Source organism: Aplidium turbinatum, chromosome 1, assembly GCF_918807975.1.
Source record: "Aplidium turbinatum chromosome 1, kaAplTurb1.1, whole genome shotgun sequence".
NCBI classification, from domain to species: Eukaryota; Metazoa; Chordata; class Ascidiacea; order Aplousobranchia; family Polyclinidae; genus Aplidium; species Aplidium turbinatum.
The window spans coordinates 62928018-62949136 of NC_137472.1; the positions used below are offsets into that span (position 1 = coordinate 62928018).

Consider the following 21119-nt stretch of genomic DNA (forward strand, 5'->3'; position numbering starts at 1 on the left):
AACAAATAATATTTATTCTGTGATAACCATTTCTTTGATATAAATTTTGCTTTGCCAGATGTTGGCAGGTGAGGCACTGCCTCACCTGCCTCCCCTGACTGCACGTCCCTGCATCTGTGGAGAGAGAAGATAGCCTATATTGAATGACCGACAATTCAAATCGACTGAACGGATGATGATGATGATTAAGACATAGTCTACAACATTTGTAAAATGAGATGAGTAGGCTATAAGTTTCTGTTGGATTGCTTCAACAAGACGACACACGATTTTTGCTTTGGTTTTAAACATCACAGTATTGGGCCGATACTGGCCCAGTATCGGATTGTACAGGTAACTTGTATTGGCCCAGTATCGGCGCCAATACCGGCCCAGTACATTCGTGCACATCGTTAACGCGTTGGGCCAATACAGTCTTTGTATCGGTGACTGTACTGAGCCTGTACACAGCCAATACTGGCCCAGTACAGTATTTGTACCGGTGACTGTACGGTGCCTGTACACAGCCAATACTGGCCCAGTATCGGAGGGTACAGGCAACTTGTATTGGCCCAGTACCGGCGCCAATACCGGCCCAGTACATTCGTGCACATCGTTAACGCGTTGGGCCAATACAGTCTTTGTATCGGTGACTGTACTGAGCCTGTACACAGCCAATACTGGCCCAGTACAGTCTTTGTACCGGTGACTGTACTGAGCCTGTACACAGACAATACTGGCCCAGTACAGTCTTTGTACCGATGACTGTACGGTGCCTGTACACAGCCAATACTGGCCCAGTACAGTCTTTGTACCGGTGACTGTACGGTGCCTGTACACAGCCAATACTGGCCCAGTACAGTTTTTGTACCGGTGACTGTACACAGACAATACTGGCCCAGTACAGTCTTTGTACTGGTGACTGTACGGTGCCTGTACACAGCCAATACTGGCCCAGTACAGTCTTTGTACGGTGCCTGTACACAGCCAATACTGGCCCAGTATCGGATGATACAGGCAACTTGTATTGGCCCAGTACCGGCGCCAATACCGGCCCAGTACATTCGTGCACATCGTTAACGCGTTGGGCCAATACAGTCTTTGTATCGGTGACTGTACTGAGCCTGTACACAGCCAATACTAGCTCAGTACAGTCTTTGTACCGGTGACTGTACCCAGCCAATAACTTACTGTCTTTGTACTGGTGACCGTATCGTGCCTGTAAACAGATTATCTGCTACTACCTTAACTGTATCGAAACTATCGCGCCGCTCTGATGCGATGCTACGCTACAACACCAATAGGTAGGCTACTGATGTGTATTGCTCGTTAACTGAAACTGTTCTGCTGACATCCAGGGATAGCACACTGTCTTTAGGAATACTTCGACAGGTTTTGCAACACAACTCATTTACCACTTGCATCTTTTATTATTATCAATACAATCAACTGTTGGCCACCTCGGCTTCAACCCGAGTCTTCTTCCGCCTTGGCGATCAGGCCAGTTTTGCATCCAGGGGCTGGCTGCTTTCTCTACCTCTTTTTCGGTAACTGAGGTCAGCAGCGGGTTTTGTAGAACAGCTCCTAAAACAAAGATGAACAAATTGTCCACAAAACATAACTGCAACATTAAAATATGTTACGTGCATAGCCTATTATCTAACCATTCTAAAATTAATCTACCGCAAAGCAGTAAACAATTCGTTAAATACGCATCACTATCCTGTACCAATTGCCGGTTGTGACGACAGGCTAATTTATTATGCTCAATTTGACATTCTTACATACCACTACAATTTTTTGTCTTTTTAAACTTTATACCATGCTTATTTCTTTATGTTTTTGTGATGTATGTTTTTGCAGTTAGATTTCACCTTACAGTTTAATATGAAAGCAAAAACTTTGAAAGTTACTTGACTTACTCTTTATGACAATTGACATCCGCAATGTTCTTCACAAAACATAGCGCTTTCTTCCTTGGCAAACCGGAATCCCCCTTCCATCCACCTTTTCCCGACTAATTATACTTCTGACAAAATGTATTTGAAATGGTGCTCTTCATCACTCGCCAGCTGCATTCTTTCACTGACGAGCCATCCACCACAGAAAGGCGAAAAATCTGAAACATTCAAACATAATGGGCTACTAGGCGAGATGACTGGGATTTTGAATGGCTTTGGAGTCGCAGATGCGTTAGGTTTTTGTGTTGCAGTTGAGAATTTGGTGAGAGAGAAGGCGATGCGTTATATAAACGTAAGACGACGTGACTTAACAGAAGGGCTTGGTTTGATTTGAAAACAGAAGAGACAAAGGTCTGGAGTTAATCCTTTGCTAAAGGGATTATGATGTCACTCTATTCACTTCAGCTGGCAAGCGGGCGGTTCTAATACACACTTGCGAAAAGCAAAAATTTGCAATGTGTGGTAAACTGACAACCACAAACACTGGCGATTCACGTAAAACTACGGTAGTTTGACGTTGGATATAGCAATTGTGGTAGGCGAATTGACTTTTTGCTTGTGACCCTTATAAAACTAGGCTCATCTGAGTGAAAGCAAATTTATGGATTGATTTCTGGGCAAAAGATTTTAGCACCACTTATTAAATACAACACAATCAACAGAGTCCAAAAAGATAATCTTGTTTTCGTTTCAAAATCGTATTTAATTTTGTTAGTTTTTTACTAGATAAATGTTACGAAGAACGTTGAAAATTTGCGATGTAAGCTATTTCAACAATCACAATAGCTGTAGAGTTTTGGTGGTTAACGTTGAATATGACTAATGAATGTTGCAAATTTTCAACAATTAGTTTGGATATGAAACACGAAAAACTTAAGTAGGCTAAGCAAAACCGACGGTAAAATGAATTTTGCTACATGTAGTAGCAGACTAGCAGTTATGAAACCATATGCACCCGTTTTACTAAATCCAGATTTACGAATCAAGTTCAAAGATTTAGCAACGTACACACATGCATCAAAGTCCCAAGAAATGTTCTTACTTTCGCTCCGACAGCTCACTTTTGTTGTTGGTTTCTTTAGTAGATTAATATACTCCAATCCGAGTTTGAAACGTACTGGCTCGAAGTTATGAGTTCTAATAGACTTTCCATGACTGCGTCTTTCGATGTTAAAGTAGAATATATCTTTCTTTTAGCACTACTGTATATCTTAACATTCAGCTAAAGAAACTCCAGTCTGTCGACCTCAAATTCAATTCAGTCAATGAAAATCTTTACGATCGGCCTTTCACTGCAGGCACTTCACAGCGAAAATGCCTTTCACAGCGAAAAAACACGTGCGTCGCAACTCGCAATGTACATTGTACAGTTTTGCCTTCATCAAACTGTAACCTACTGTGCCAATATCTGATTGCCATTACACACTCTGTACAGTTTTGCCTTTACCAAACTGTACTGTGCCAATACCGGATTGCCCCTACACAAACTGTACAGGTTTGCCTTTACCACATAGTAGCCTACTGTGCCAATACCGGATGACCCTTACACAAACTGTACACTTTTGCCGTTACACAAACTGTGCTGTGCCAGTACCGGATTGCCATTACACAAACTGTACAGTTTTGCCGTTACCAAACTGTACTGTGCCAATATCGGATTGCCCTTACACAAACTGTACAGTTTTGCCAGTACCACACAGTACTGTGCCAATACCGGATTGCTCTTACACAAACTGTACAGTTTGCCATTACCAAACTGTACTGTGCCAATACCGGATTGCCCTTACACAAACTGTACAGTTTTGCCATTACCAAACTGTACTGTGCCAATACCGGATTGCCCTTACACAAACTGTACAGTTTTGCCATTACCAAACTGTACTGTGCCAATACCGGAATGCCCTTACACAAACTGTACAGTTTTGCCATTACCAAACTGTACTGTGCCAATACCGGATTGCCTTTACACAAACTGTACAGTTTTGCCATTACCAAACTGTACTGTGCCAATACCGGATTGCCCTTACACAAACTGTACAGTTTTGCCTTTATCCCACAGTACTGTGCCAATACCGGATTGCCCTTACACAAACTGTACAGTTTTGCCATTACCAAACTGTACTGTGCCAATACCGGATTGCCCTTACACACTCTGTACAGTTTTGCCATTACACAAACTGTACTGTGCCAATACCGGAATGCCCTTACACAAACTGTACAGTTTTGCCGTTACCAAACTGTACTGTGCCAATACCGGATTGCCTTTACACAAACTGTACAGTATTGCCATTACCAAACTGTACTGTGCCAATACCAGATTGTCCTTACATAAACTATACAGTTTTGCCATTACCAAACTGTACTGTACCACTATCGGATTGCCCTTACACAAACTGTACAGTTTTGCCATTACACAAACTGTACTGTGCCAATACCGGATTGCCTTTACACAAACTGTACAGTTTTGCCATTAGGAGAGATGTTCCACCAACGGACAGGGTACGACCAACGGACCACCCTTCTATTTCTTAAAATAAAAGTTGGAAGCACGAAAAATGTTATTGTGGTATCGAGATTAACCTTTTTGGGTTTGGAAATCTTCTTTGCGGGGACCTGTGATTTTTTTTCATATTGTTATGAAGGAAAGTATGTTTTACAAGGTAGAAAGTAAATTTTGAACATTTTTTTTCTGCAATTTTTTTCACCCATCGGTTTATTTTTTCAAGACTATTTTTTGTTTGCTGATTGCTTATTCATTGATTAATGAAATTGCAATGAGTTAAATGTTTAAATTTTATCCATCATTAAACTAGGTCATAAAACCCAAGAACTATCATGTATCTGACCAACGGACCACCCACCTGTTTGACCAGTGGGTCACTAGCTAATTGTTCAACAACGTCTTTCTTTATGTAGTCAGACTTAACATGTCAGAAATTAAAACAACTAGTAATAAAACAGGGTTGTTTACTTCTGAAAATCTCAACAAAGCTGTCGAAGATGTTTTGAAACAAAATATTTCTGTTCGAAACTCGGTGAAAAAATATGATATACCACGAACAACGTTGGCTCGTTATGTTAAAGAATGAATCAATGGATAGTGAGAAAACTACTGCATCAACACCCGTGGCATCTACAAAACACCTGTCTGATAGCCTATCTTACAGTTTTCTGCAAGTTTAGAAAAATATGAAATTTAAAAAGAGTAAAATAAACACCAAAAACCCTTGAACCTCATATTATGAAAATGAATTGGATATGAAAATATGAAATGAAATTTCATAATAAAAGCATGTTTCTAGTGCTTGTTGCTTATGTTGTTGTGTTGTTTGTATGTTGTTCGTGTATTAAATAGTCCAAAATAAGCACCAGTGCATCAGCTTTTTGCCAAATAGAAGTGACCCGTTGGTCGAATAGCAGTGGCCCGTTGGTCGTATAGGGGTTTGACCAACGGGGCACTTTTTATTATCATTTAAAATTTATTTTTCGGCAGTTAGTAGTTGGAAAATTAAAAAACTTTTTTGGCTGAATATACCAGGGTATGTAACCTACTGTTATGCCAAAAAAGGAGGATGCATGACCTTTGTATGGAGAGAAAATAACAAATATGTGAAAAATGACCCGTTGGTGACACATCTCCCCTACCAAACTGTACTGTGCCAATACCGGATTGCCCTTACACAAACTGTACAGTTTTGCCGTTACAACATTGTATCGGCCCGATACAGGCTTTGTATCGGACAAACTGTACCGTTTTGCCGATACAATACTGTACATTGCAGGTATTGGCCCGATACAGTGCAAACGTTACCGATACACCCGATACACGCCGATACAAATACAGTATTGGCCCAATACTGTGATGTTTGCTGGGATAGGGTTGCTTATTTTAAGTTTGCAAATGTCATGTAAACACTAGTGTGCGTTTCACCGTTATTGTAATTCACGACCAGTGTTCACTTTATGCAAGTTTTTGTTGGTAAAATAGGTCGGTGTGCCAACTCAATTTATAATAAATTGGCAAAATATTATATATAGATTTAAAGACTTTTTCTGATTGTAGGCTATTATGAAAATACTTAGCTTAGTACTGCAAAATGTTTTTTTTCTTTTTTAAAGAAATATGGAACGCTTCACGATTTCGCGTGTCATCCTTGCGCATGGGCTATGCTAATCTTCTCTGTATCGTTCCAATTTTAGTATATCTACTGCCGAAGCAAGTTCTGCAAAATGTTGTTAATCAACAAATTCTTGCCACGCTGATAAGCATCGCAAGTGACAGTTGTCTATAACAAAAGAAAGACGGTTTTGTAGACTCTCACAAAAAGGATGAAAAACCAACTCATTGCTTTTTTAAAGGGAAGACTGTTCATGAATTACGATAGAATTACGATGTTTGGATGAATTCCACATGCATTTGTTTCATGGTGCCTGGTTTCTTTTTCCCTGTGATTGGAGCCTGTTTTTCGCTGATATGTTTGCAGGTCACCATTGTTGCCTCTATTGCGATGTGTCAAACATTTCCTGGTTTACTGAAATCGTTAATTGCAAGATATCTTTGTGAAGCGAAGTGACAACACCACTCTTGCTTGGCGATGAATATTCTGATGAAACCGCTCGATTCGCTATAAGTGCGCAAAACAAGTTGCCTCGTTTATTAGGCATTGTTAAAAAAAAGTCAAAAGTGTTGTAAAAGGAGCTTGGCCTGGCAGTAGCGTTGTTCGATTAATTTTGTTGCTGCGGTATTCTAACATAAATATGGACAACATGTAACGCTGGATACTGGGTACGAAATGCGTTCTTTTTTAGCATAAGAGTCATTGAGTCAACCTACCTACCATTTTATTAGTGCGGCCCGCCACAGCTCTCCTTAGTGCCAAAGTGGCCCGCATGCAAAAAAGGTTGGTGACCCCTGGCTTAGAGGAAGCTCAGCAAATCACTCATGAATCACTTGCTTTGTTTGATAGCCGTGGGTTTAACCCTATCTTAATACGACACGGGGTCAAATGAGGACGCCCCACTCTAGTAGTGAAATATTTCACAGAAGGAAATATGCTAGAAATGTGAAATTTCTTGACTTTTAGTTTTTATTCTTTGCGAATTTTTTAAACCTACCCTCGTCGTTTTTCTACCTTCCTGCCCTTCACAATAAGCATTTTGTCCCAGGTGGCTAGACATTTTCATGAAACTGCCTGCATTACAGCAGTTAATTGTCGTGGGAAGTTTTTCTCCGCTGTGTGATCCAATTATCCAATATATCGTTTTTGGACATTCGTTCTAATCCTACCCCGAGGCGTTGCTTTGCCGCAAAAGGGTAAAATAGGATTGTGGGGTTTTAATTACAATCTTGTGTGTGTTCGAACAATGCCCTTAGAATTGCGACTGCTTTCCACATTTCGCTGCTTTCCAGATAGAATAAACAAGTTTTATTCCGTTACAGAAAGTCTGTTCCTGATATTTCGTCGATGCATTTCTACGTTGAATCAACGTAAAATGCTTGATCATTATTGTAACAATATGTTGCTTACTTTGATTGTAGCCTATCGCACAAACTACAAATCAAACATTACGATTTTATCTTTTTATGTGCTCTACCCTTGTTCGACGACATTGCCGAAGTCATAAATACGCTTGTTTCTTAGAAGATGCTGAAGCCCAAATTTAATTATTTTTGATTTGATTCTTTTTGATACATGTTGTATCCCCATAATCATAACAAAATTGCTCGATTATTTATTTCACAACGCCTTTTCGTACCTTAGATTCTTGTAAGTAGCCTATATTCACTTATATTTATCTCGTAGAGCGTCGATACAATATAATATAACACCTGTCATGCTACATACATAACGTGTTTTGTCAGCACCACGGTGTAATGAATTCTAGGTCATTGATTTTCGTTATGAGTTTATAGCGTCCCTACAATGAAGAATGAGAGGGACTTCAAGCGGTCCCATCATTGCTAAAAATCCATTATACGTTTCACATATTTGTGTAAACGGTTGTAACCGTCAAATTATGCCAATTTACTGTCATTCAACCTATTTAGACAAATATAGATGAGTTTATATCGGACAAAAAACAAAGTATCCTAGTTCATTTTAATTTCTTTGCACAAAACCATGGCCATGACAAAACTTATAAACTTTACAGCTATTCTACGTCATTTTGATGTCTCATGGCACTTTGTTATTTATGAGATGAAGAATACTTTGAATAAGACACAAAGCGTTCCTGATTATTGCGGCAAACTCTTGAATTATGTAAAATCGTAATGATGAATTCCTCTAAAGGTGCGATATAGATTATCTGCAACACGTTGGCAGTATATTTAGCTCTGGGAGTACTATGAGCAACTGTCCAAATAAAACGACATCTACGATATGTTAGTATGTTAAATACCAACGTTGCGTACAGGAGTAATGTAGAAATGCACATAATACCATGGTGATATTACAAGTACAAGTCTGTTTTGTACAATATTTCGCACAAGTCATATTTTTTTGTGACTGAAATTTCTTGTCTTCGAAGAATTTTGATAAGTCAGTTTTTCTCAATGCAATGACGAACTGCATGTCTTCATTTTCAATAAACAGTGCCTGGATGACATTATGTGTTTCCATTTTCGCTGATAGGCATGACTTTCACAGATGAAATGTTTATACTGTTTCAACGTCTGACGACGGTGAACCGCTGTAAAGCGGCCGATATTTCCTGCGAACGTTTTGCGTAACAAAAAAACATTCATTCAAGAGGAATGCAATTTGAAACAAACGCATGACTTTCTTAGGTTGTATCGCAACACCGCTGAACGTTGTATCGACATAAGCAAAGTATCTATAAGCTGTTAGCACTCGCAATAACACTATAGGACATATCAAGCTGTGCTTATTTCTCTGCGATGAGAATTAGGTCAGGACAAGAGCGGCAAACCAGAGTTGACCTTTCGCTGCTTGATATTTGAGCAAACGAATTATATGGTAGATTATAAATATTAGTGCAATTTCTTTGTAATGGAAAAACGCCCAAAAATGCCTTATATTTATGAGGAAAAGTACATTTTTGCTTAGTTTGGCATTACTCCATGTTATAATTCAAAAATATGCGTTCGAACGGTCAATTTTGAAGCTATTTTCGTGAAAGTAGAATAAAAACCGACTTTCTATCGTTTTTTCATCTCAAACACTTTATTCCAACAAAGTTGTTCGGTAAAATTTTAATTTCTATACGCACAATACACATGGCTATTATCTTGCAAGATATTTTGGCTCTGTAATTTTCATAGCTCCCGTTATTAGCGATTAATTAGCACGGGGCTAAAATAGCCCGTGTCGAACTTTCCGCGTACGAAAACAGCTCGTATTAAGATAGGGTTAAACTTGTTAAGTGGAGTGCTAACAAGGAGGCTATGATTGTCTTGTCAAATTTGGATAATTTTGATAAAAACCATCCAAACATACAACAAAAGAAAGATGGTTTAAAATCATTCCTTGACCTTGTTAATATAAAATCGACTTTCTGAGAGATTCAAAAATTATTTTTAAACATAAAGCAAAATCAATTTATTGAATGATCAGAAAATGACAACATCGCGATTAAAAGTCTATTCGTCGCCTCCCGCCAGCCATGTTCGTAACAACTCGATTGATCTTCTCCTCACTGATCCTTTCGTAATGGCAATGGAGCACACACAAATCTGAGAGGCGATCGGAAGTCATTGTTGAAAGTAGCCAGGTCTTGACCCTCTTCATGCATGAAAAAGTCCTTTCAGCCTCAACTGTTGTTGCTGGCAAGGCCAGGATGACTTGGATTGCACTGTGCACGCTTGGATAATATTTGGCACTCTAAAGAAGTTCTTGTAAACTTTCCTGGTTGACTTGAGAAGTCAGGGAAGACCTCAAGAGAATTACTTCGCTATCAAGGTAATCCAAAGAATACAAATGCTCATTCTCATCTATCTTGGTTGGTTTGTTTGGTGGAAGGATGGATAGCAACGCAAAAAATCAATGTTGTCACTGAATCGTTCCCGAAGAGAGTTACTCAATCCGTCCATGTATTGGACATATACCGAACGTTGAAAATCGATTCAGCGCAGACGTTAGCACTGTAAACCTCTACTATTCTGGGCATCGTCAGCTTGGTTTTTAATCCATATTCTCGGACTGACAAAGCCTTGATAGGTTATTTCTGGTAGTTTCGCATAATTCTAAAGGCTTTTGACGCAGAGCCGGGTTTGAATCTTTATTCTCGGACTGACAAAGCCTTAATATTCCTGGTAGTTTCGCACACTTGTAGAGGCTCTTCACGCAGGGCCGGTTACCCAGATTGACAGAGTGAAGTTTTCCGATTGTTGAAGTGTTTGTTGCTGGGGAATTATTCGTTCACTTGGTGCCGATGAATGGAGAGCACTCCTGAAATGCGTTTTTCAAGCGCACACCCGAAGAGTCAAACCATCGCCACCTGATCTTGAGCCTGGCGCGCAACGGCTGAGCTAACGGGGCGTCAGCTCTTGTACTCTGAGTACGGTACTTCGCATGGTTCTCTGTAGCCTATATGCTTCAGCAAAACGTTCAGGTCGTTGCGATCATGGTCGAGAACGCTTTGTGGAGAAGTAATCAGGATTTTCACGCAAAGCCGGAATGTGACTTAAAATTACTTCGTTCATTTGTTTTTACAAAATTTATGGGTGTCTTTCTGTGTGTCTAAAACAAGTTCTAGGGGGTGTTAATTGCCAGATGTCTTAAAAAACGATATGATTTTCTACACATTTTATTATATTTTCAGCAAAAGGCTGAACTTCGGAATCCAAACTTTGAAATTTTGGGAGGAGCTATGGTAGGGTTACCATACGTCCTCTTTTAAGAGGATTTGTCCTCTTTTTTCAAGAAAAATGAACTGTCCTCCGAGGACACTAAAAAATGCTCAAATGTCCTCTTTTTTGACAATTTGGGTTTTCTTGCTTATATTCTCAACGGGATTACATTGCTTGATCATGTTTTAGCGACGGCTTGTAGGCTATTTATTTTATAAATTCTACAAGGAATTGGCGCATTTTATAGAACTGTTGTTGACCGTTCATTGCCTGGTTCACTGCAAGATATTAAACGACATTTTAAAGGCCATGCTCACACTTTCACAAAAATTCTTCTTTTACCTACATACGTTTTATATTGATACAACGCTTGTAGACATTGTTGATTACCAACTCGGTTTAGCTCGCTTGTTACTTGAAACAAATCGAAACGAATGTCTACAGTATAAGCGCAATGTGTATAACACCTAACCTCCAGCAAAAGAAATCATTGCATGGATAGGCCCACAGCTTTGCAAGGAAAGGGACAGATAGTTAGTTCACGCCGATTTTAGCATCTTAAACGGTTATGTGCAGCCTACTGTTTTAATCATATTTCTTGAAAATAATTTAACAATTTCGTTAAAGCTGACCATTCCTTGTTGAAAAAAGTAGCTTGGCTAGGGGATCGTGCCTGATTTGTTACATGTTGCAGATTTTTGCCATCATGGCTGTCTGACTGAAACTGTCTAAAAATTAGGTATTTTTTTCACTTTTTGCTGACTCTTTTAATAATATAAAATCATTTGTTGTCTTAAGCAAGCACTAAAAACGAGAAAAAATAAGTTAAACGTTCAGTCAATCTGTTTCATGTTTTTGTTTGCTGAATCTTTTAATAATATAAAATCCTTTGTTGTCTTAGGCAAGCACTAAAAATGAGAAAAAATAAGTTATACGTTCAGTCAATCTCTTTCATGTTTTTGTTTGGTAACTTTTGCTGCGTAGGCCTATAGCCTACTGTAATTATCTAAAATGATGTAAATGATTCTTCAAGCGTAAAACGTGTCCTCTTTTTAGGCGATGAAAATATGGTAGGCCTAAGCTATGGCCCCTTTCGCACCCCCCTGGCTACACCTATGAACTGCAGACTACGGTTTTAATCATATTTCTTGCCAATAATTTAACAATTTCGAAGGCTTGGCTACCTGGAGATCGTGCCTGATTTGTCACATTTTGCGATCATTGCTGTGACTGAAAAAATTAGGTATTTTTTTCACTTTTTTGCTGACTCATAATAATATAAAATTATTTGTTGTCTTAAGGAAGCACTAAAGATGAGAAAGAATAAGTTAAACGTTCTGTCAATCTGTTTTCTTTTTTTTTTGGTAACTTTTGCTGCGTAGGCCTTATACTGTAATGATCTAAAAAGATGTAGGGCCTAAAAGATTTTTCCAGCTTAAAATTCTACTTGCTGGCGAAACGTGTCCTCTTTTTAGGCGATGAAAATATGGTAGGCCTAGCCTAATGAAAAGTGTTGTGGATCGAATTTGCCAGTTCCAACATTGATGTGGATGAGCAGTCATAATGATAATAACAGGATGGAGAAAGAAAACCGGACATAAAAGAAACCCATCCTCAGGCAAAAGCCCGTTTCGATATGGCCCAGGAGAGCAGGTGTTGAGCTCTTTCTATGGTCAGACTGCACATCACACAGTAACCTACGACGATTTAGGTTTGAGATCCAGTTTAAGTTATTGTTAAAGTCGTCATTAGATTTAGACGCGGCTTTTGTTCAATCAAAGCTCCGAATACATAAAATAGGCTACGTTAGCTCTAAACACCGATTGACAGATCCAATTGGACCAGTTTTGCGGAATGTTGTTTGGGCTCCTATTGGGAGGTTAAGAGTAAGATTATGGTCCAATAACCCTTTAAAATATCTGCCGATTTCAGAAAATGTCTAATAATTCTCTAGTGTTGCCAGATCCGTGAGTTTTACTTCGTGTGTGAGGACAATTTCTAGCAGGTTGCAATATTGTTGATTTCATATTATTTTAAATCGATTTTGAATATAATAAACACTATTTTTATTTAAAAACATCCTGCAGCACTAAAAATGCCCGACAATGGGTATTTAGCCCATGAGTAGCCTATAGTTCAAAGCTCGCTTGAAAACGTTCTATTTCAATGAACATTATGACTGAAAGTACCCTATTAATTACCACCATTGTCATGTACAGCGCCCAGGAGCATAGTTTGACTGCGGCGCTATGTAAATATTATTATTATTAGTTCAACAATCTTGCGTTATGTGTTTCGTTACAGAAATTACAGTTTAAACATTTTTCCTCCAGTATAAACTAAAACTGTATATATTTAAATTAGAAAAAAACAACTTAATCTGGCAACACTTTAAACTTATTTACTTAAAAGTTAATTCACTAACTCAACAATTACTTTAAAATTAGTTATTCTATCGACTTGTTAACAGATTGATTTGACCTTACTTGCAATCAAGGCTCATCTCGACAACTACTTCCAGATTCTTGACTTGAAAGCTTTATTAAAATTTGAAAAAAAAGTCTACCAGTAATCTGGCAACACCTTACAATTGACTCACCTGGCAACACTGTAAACTAATAATTTTTTATTGAAAATTTTAAATAAAATTAATAATTAGCAACACTAGAGGTCGTTGGACAGAGGTGAGCCCCCAACACTTTCCTGACAACAATTTCATTATCACAACGTTGAAGTTTACGTTGATACAACGTCGTCTATCGTTGATACTTGGTCATCGTCATGTAATAAACAAAGATCGGATAACATTAATTTAACATAAAACAACATCAAATAAATAAACAACAAAATCTTTCAATCATCTCGATCCTTGTGGGTGATGACGTCACAGTCGTCAACCCTGATCTTCAACTTCTGTAAAAGACGAAGCGAATAATTAAATTAAAGACGTTTCCACAACTTGGAATACTTTGGATCCTTCCAACTGTGTATTGATGGAACGTCGTTGAATCAATGTAATGTTGATGCAAATACTTCACGTTGATGTTTATTGACGTGGAATCAACGATAGAATAACAAAGCTTGGTGATTGTAGGCTACCATAGGCTAGCTAGGCTACAATTACCAGAAGCAAAATATTATCAACAATTCGAGGTTAGAGTTTGGTAGATGTGACGTTAGATAACGTTGATACAACGTAATGTACTCTACATGTTATGTTAGATAACGTTGATACAACGTAATGTACTCTACATGTTATGTTAGATAACGTTGATACAACGTAATGTACTCTACATGTTACGTTAGATAACGTTGATACAACGTAACTTTCACCTTATTGTCCGACCGATCCAGAGCTTCCTTCAACATGGATCGTTCCATCATGTTCGCACATCTCCTCCTCCCACCACCACCATCGAGGCAAACCCACATCCCAACTTCCTCCTCAACTTTGCTCATTACCTCGATGACGTCATGGACAGATAGGAGGTTGTTATTGAGATTCATCCAAACAATCTAAACACAAATAATTATGATGCAACAATTAAATAATGTTGTTGTTTGCGACGTTTTGTTTATTTGTGAAAGTTTAACAAAACTTAAATAATTAAAATTGGAAACTGATTTGGACTCGAACGATAAAACAATGTAAAGTAACGTTGAATCAACGTAACAACTGATGTTAATGCAACCATGGATCAATGTAATTAAACGTTGGTTATAAAAGTTAAACATGACTTACGGATCCATCCATCGATTTGATCGCTTCCTTCCATGGACGGAATTGGTTGGAATTCATTTTGCATCCGGCCAGTTCAAGCTTTCCAATCCGCCCTGGCATCGATTTGAGGAATGACGTCACCGCATGGAAGTCATTCTGACTGTCGGAGGATTCCATCTTTATCCTCCCTCCATCAAAATGACGTCCTGCGGTCACGGTCACTTCCTTGTCGTTGCCTTCCCTCAGGATTCTGCTGATGGCGATGATGGAGCGACTATCATTGTGATCTAACAATGCAGGAATAATATCAATCAATATTAGCTCGGCTAACCAGGTTGTCATCTAAAACCACAATTTGGTTTTAACCATAAAGTAATCAAACATTGAATCCAAGTTGTTTACTTAAGAATAAAACATTAATTTATTTATCTCATAAACAAAATACAAACAATTAGTTTGAACCAAAAATTATTGTTTCGTTTGCAGATTAGAAATGTTTTCTGTGTCCGAGACTTCAAAGTTTTCCAACTCACAAGTTTCTGTTTTCAAGGTTTTTGAAGTTTCTCAAATTAAGGCAGAATTGCTTATCTGGCAACACTTACATGGGAAAAATAGCCACAGCCTTTAAACAAAACTTTTTAGGTTTTAAATTCAAAATCACAATTTGAAAAATAACCTGGGCAGTCTTAGGCTAGCTTTGCAGTTAGAAACTAAACTTTTGCTAAAACATGAAACTAACCAAAGCTTGCAAATTGAAATAAACTTTAATTTCTTTTTCGACAAATCTTCGAAGAAACTTTACAACTTGATCATGAAATTTTCCAATCAGTCATTTCTTGCTGAAACTTCATCCAAGCTGATGCTTTTTGTTCCACATTTAGAAGACAAGGACAGAAACAAACTTTAAAACACTTCTCTAGTGAAACTGAGCGAAATGATGACTGAGTTGAAAGCTGACACCAACCATTTCTTTCCTGCTTCTTCTTCAACGACCAAAAACAAAATGACTGTCGCCTGCTGATTTGCGCGGGAGTTTTTGTGCAGAGTTGCCAAATAAGTTTTTATTTGAAAAGTAGTTGACGCAACAAACAATAGAATAAAGATAAAAAATCTAAACCACTTGGGAAAAAACACATAAGGTACTAATTTCACAGTTTTTAAAATTAAAATAAAATATACGATCAGCTTGTAATTTTCAAGGAATACACACATACTCCAAAAAATGCAAATTTAATCTTCGGGAAAATTTGTTTGAATTCTCTTCCGGCAACTCTTCTAACCAACACAAATTGTCGTCTGCAGCTTTGCGCGGGAGTTTTCTGTGTACCGTAGTGTTTCCCAGAAAAAATAGTAATCAACAAAAATTTAAGATGAATGTTAGTCTAAGCGTAAAATTCGAAAATATAGGGCCGCCTGGAATAAATTGCGACCTTAACAAATTTGGTATCGTTGGAAAGCTTAATTCCTCTAGATTAAGATTATCACTCTCCTCCAACCTGGGAGCCTTGGCAAAAAAAAATATGGCCGTTTTTAAGCAGCACCTTGCGCCGCTAGTGGCGCAGCTAGCTATGCTTTCAGCAGAAACATGGTTGAAATTGTACGTACTTTGTAGCAGAATGATTAGGCTAACGGCCAGCAAGCCGTGTAAAATTCTGGCCATCGAAGTTGCTCCGGTGACCACTGACCAGCTTAGTTATTAGCCATGAGGTTTGTAAGTAACTAGACAGTAGTAGTATTGAGTAGGTTTGGGACAGCAAAGATTCTTGATCTACCACTCTGCAGTAGCCTACTAGCCTAAATATCACAGAACTGAGTAGCCTACCAGGCAAGCATATAGCCCAGTTTAATTTGTTTTGGGAACTGTTTACAAGAACATCATTATCGGTAAGGTATGTCAGGTTATTCATTTAATTTGGTTTGCAACAGAAGTCAAAACGTTAGGTACGGTACCGGGCAGCAGGGGATACACAGGTGCACTAGGCCTATAACAGTGTATGCTAGGCTATGATGAAAGTTAAAGGAAACAGGTCTAAATGTTCTTTACATGCAGAATGTCTAATCGTCTAGCTCATATTAAATTTTTGAGTTTTCTGTTGTTCTTTTAGCTGAGTTCTCCTTCATTTTACATCTTGGATTTTAAATGGCATTGCATGCAGGTGTGAAGTATTTGTACCAATGAATGCAATATGGTACCGTAGTAGTAGTAGGCCACTGTTATAGGCTACCAGTGCACTGGTGCACAAACTGACAAATGAAGGGTGTTTATTGAGACTTGGTAGCTTCTAGTGATATTCATGCAATAATGCGTATTCTGGTAGTTGCACACCCTATCAGTTAAATAAGGAGGCCAGCCTACCAGTAGGCTTATGAACTATGGTTCTTGTTACTTCTGAGACCACCTGCAAAGGCTATATCATATTCAGATATAGATTAAGTAGGAAAGAGCAAATGTGCTGTGTGGCCATTTTTTTTCCCAGGTCTGAGGTTAGTTTTCTCTCTTCACAGCTTTACAAAGGTTTTTATGAAATAATAATTTCTAAGTTGTTTCAAATTACTTGCTGTTTGCTCATGCTTGGAGTGGATGTGATACAACTTCTGCAATATATCAACAAGGTACCAATATAATTAATCAGCTGTGGTAGCAGTACATTTTTATGTTGCTTTCAGTATTTTCTGGATTTTCCCCACTCTTCATTCCTGAACTGCTTACCATGCTTGTCTGAAAGTACATTTTTACCATTTTCTGATCAGCTTTTAGAAGATATGCAAGAATTCAGGTGGAAGTCATTACCAAATTTACTAAATATTATTCTAATATTGTATTTACTTCTATTTGTAATGCCAATGTACGGAGTGTATGCACACATTATTTGGTGACAATGATTAATTATTTCATTTGTCTTGTTGCTTAGGAAAGCTAAAGATGTTCAATTACCTGAAAAAGGAAGAATTTAAACAATCTGCTGATGTATTTGGTAGATTAGATTCTACACGTGAGCAAATAGCTGATGCTGGAAGGGATTTTTTATTGAAAAGGTTGGTTACTGGGACTGTATTGGGACAAATAGCTCAGGCCTTAAAACTCCTGTTTTTTTCCGGCAGCCATCGTGGCCTACCGAGAGCTCCTTCTCGGCGGCCAAATCTGCGTGCTTGGAGGCCAAAATACAATAACGATAGCACAAGTAAATAGCATTAAACTTGCAACAATGTTAAAATGATCACTTAGCGTTGTTGAAGTCTGGGCGACGTCCTGCAATAGAATCGTTGTACCACGCATTAAATGCTTTATCGGGATTGTAATCCGGTACTGCGGGACCATCTAACGACCCTAAATTGATTTAACTGCTCGCAGCTCAGTAAATTGTTTCAACTGCATACCGCCTTTCATAAAACCTGACCATTTATTCCGTTATGATGTCACCATTGAGGGTGTGAAGTCACTAACCCACAGCGTTCTCAACTATGAAGACATGTGTTTTACTCACGGATGTCAACTAACCTAGTTCTCTTTTTTAACAACGATTTAATGTCCGACAACATTGAATCGATATAAAAACGACAATATTGCCAGCTGATGTAAATTAGCACTTCGGATTAACACTTCGTTAAAATAAACATCGGGAATTGCAAACAAGACTTACAGCGCTGGTGATCGCAGCTGGATATATTCAATACAACAGTAGTGACTATGATGCGCTGGCCTACTTCTGCGTCACTCTTTGATACTACATATTTTCGACATTTAATCCACGATCATTCTAATGCGAAATTAAATAATTGGCTAGAAGAAACCGGCGGCCAAACTTGGCCGACGGAGGAGGTAGCACCGGCGGTCATTCAAGCACTACTTAGCGGCCATGGCCGCGATGGCCGCCGGCTGCTTTAAGGCTTGTAGCTGATGCTGGAAGAGATTTGTTATTGAAAGGGTTGGTTACTGGGACCATAGACTTTACATACGTAGACGAGAAACTTGGCTTTTTTCGTACTTTATCTCCGTTCGAGTCACGCTTCAGTGGTCCTAAGTGACTTCCCTCAGAAGGTTGCGAGATTGCTGGCAGCATATTAAAAAGAACTCTATTGCAGAAAATTAGCGGTTGGTTTGATGGAATGATGCTTGTGTACGGTAATTGAGATGTCCAGTGAGACCTTATCTCATATTATTATTGTTATTATCATATTATAGACCTAGCTTACAGTTGCATTATAAGCATTTCAGCAAGGTAGGTAGGCCCAGATCAAGTTACTTTACTTAGTGGTAGGCCTATAACATTCGGTCATTCCATGGCTCCAAGTTTCTGTTGTGTTCCTGGATGTTCTACCAGGTATAAAAAGGAACACTATGTTTACATTAAGCAAGTGAAAAGTTTAAAGTCTTTGAAGAAAGACACTGATGAATATCAACATCAAGAATTGCTTAATCGTTTGGTATTATCATATCGAAATCCAAATGCAAAAGAAGATAACATAAACTCTCAAATTCATCGTGGGCAATGTGGAATTTGCGAGAAGCATTTCAAAACTTGTGATTTCATCTTGATGAAGTTCTGTTGAATTTCATCATTGATTGCTGGTATCAGTTGAAAAATCGGTAGGTTTACAGACAGTAGGCCTATCGGTATGCTAAATATTCATATTGCGTTAGGTGACTTAGGTGACGTTAGGTGCATTAGGTGACAAGGCGAATATCTCAAGACAGCCTCGAAGCCTACTTTGGTCACCAAAGAGCGTTGGGGAGAAGGCACCAAAATCCCAATATTCATGAGTTTGGATACCGAAACAACACCATTGTGTTAAAGCGCGAATTACATCACGGTTGTGCAGTTGGTCGACCTTTCAAGAAACGCCGGAAAGAGTAGTGGTCCATTTTTAAATTTGCTTGTGACTGCCTAGTGTTTTATGATAATGTTAATGTTGAGTTTCTGCGAATGAATTATTATGGATTGATATTCTTTTTGGAAAAAAAAAACAACAACAAATAACTGGAAATACTTGTATTCAATAAGCGAAAAGAAAGCAATTCGTCTTCTACTCTAGTGTAAGGTCATAAGAGAAATAACACATGACTTAAAAAGGCAAGCCGAATAACAGATAAAATACAACAATCACAGCCAACAAATAAGAATACGGCACAGAACACAAATAGAAAAAACGAATCACTTACAGTACAGAGTTCAATAACAAGTTACAGCTTTTTCAAAGAGTTGCGAAGAGACTTACTGTTCTTTGCTGTGGCATTTTCTGCTAATGACTTAGCAAAACGATGGCCCCTAATTTTAAAAAATAAGCGAGCAATTCTGTGGACGCACGAGACGCATGGCCTGGTATCTTCAAGATCCATATGTAGGCTACACACATTTGTTGTATATGTGCTTGGACATGTGGCGATGCCAGACACTCGTTCATAATAGGCCTATTTAAATCGATACCAGCGAACGACTTGCTCTTTCGAAAGGCTTTTTCCAAAGCAATCAATATGCGAAGAAGGAGGTCCGTTATTTCGAGCAGTGAAGAATCCGAACTTTTTTTAACGCACCTTTGCAAAAAAGATTTTTTTGTTTCCTTGTTCCAAGATTTGCGTAGCAGATTTTTTATTATATAACCTCCAATATACTTCACTGTTTTTTTATCCTCGTCACTGATAACAATGTCTGAAGATTGCTGGCAGCAGCTTCATTCTTCCGTTCGCAAAAAATTATTGAAATGACATCTAAACATTTTAGGAGCTCGCCTATCGAAAGACCAATTTCGCAGAACAACCGCTTAGCGTCTTGAGAAAATAGCCGTAGCCTATCAATCGCCCTTCATCACGACTTTTCAAAAACTCTGAAAAAGAAAGCACAACCATCTCAATGTTAGCTACTGTATATCTGTAAAACAGGAATACATTTTACTTTATCAAAAATCAGCCGACCAAAAGCCTTACTCTTACCGCTCTTACAAAAAGTAACAATATTTCGTTTATCATGCACATTGCACACTCTCTAAGGGGGCTGAACTGAATTAAAATCTCGGTAGTAGGACTATTTGACAAGATCAAACTTCAAATGAAATCGGAAACTTGAATGTGGAAACTCCCAAGCAGGTCTGGATCAAATGGTCCTATGCATAACGCCTCCGCCGTTTTCCCGTAAATGGAGGATAAAGATGAAGAATTAAAAAAAGCATGCAACATTTTTCACTAGTTGGTTGTTCTTAAATCGATTGTTGTCATAAAATTAGCCTACAACTTACCGTCGTAAATGAAAGTCATGACTTCAATAGCCTTTGGAGTAATGTCGGAAGACTTCTTTGCCAATCCTGCTGCAACTGCTAGGCACGATCCACGTTGAATTACAGTAGGCCTATTTCCGATAAAGCATTCGAGTGGTATCTGGTTGGTGTATAGCCTACCGATGTATTAAGACTTAAACTTAAAGCTTTGTAATCAAAGTCACAAAAAACTATCTCATATCTTTTAAAACATAAAGCTTACGGGCGGAAGTCGGTATGAGCGGCAAAAGTCTGGGTCACAGACCTTTACGCAGCTCCAAACAATCCCTGGCTCCAAAATAGGCAGTTGTAAAGAGAACCACAACAAACAGTCTCTGTTGAAGTAGATTAACATGTTAAACCATAAATTTTAGACTGACTATGTCAACGATAGAGT

General features: G+C 38.4%; 2 protein-coding genes and 1 non-coding gene across 9 annotated transcripts in view; all 3 read right to left on the reverse strand.

Moving 5' to 3' along the window:
* The window catches only part of LOC145774829 (uncharacterized), a 395287-nt gene that overhangs the window by 211162 nt on the left and 163006 nt on the right, over nt 1-21119 (reverse strand). The window lies entirely within an intron of this gene.
* Nucleotides 1-21119, reverse strand: part of LOC145786235 (uncharacterized) — a 370479-nt gene that overhangs the window by 46330 nt on the left and 303030 nt on the right. The window contains exons 9-11 of the mRNA XM_082598227.1: nt 14495-14760; nt 14080-14268; nt 13336-13665 (exon numbers count right to left, since the gene is read on the reverse strand). Coding sequence (XP_082454353.1) covers nt 13606-13665; nt 14080-14268; nt 14495-14760 — 515 coding nt within the window. The 3' untranslated portion in view covers nt 13336-13605. The remainder of the gene's footprint in view (nt 1-13335; nt 13666-14079; nt 14269-14494; nt 14761-21119) is intronic.
* Nucleotides 6058-6160, reverse strand: LOC145785121 (U6 spliceosomal RNA). The gene has a single exon (XR_014291125.1). It is a non-coding gene; the product is annotated as a U6 spliceosomal RNA (small nuclear RNA).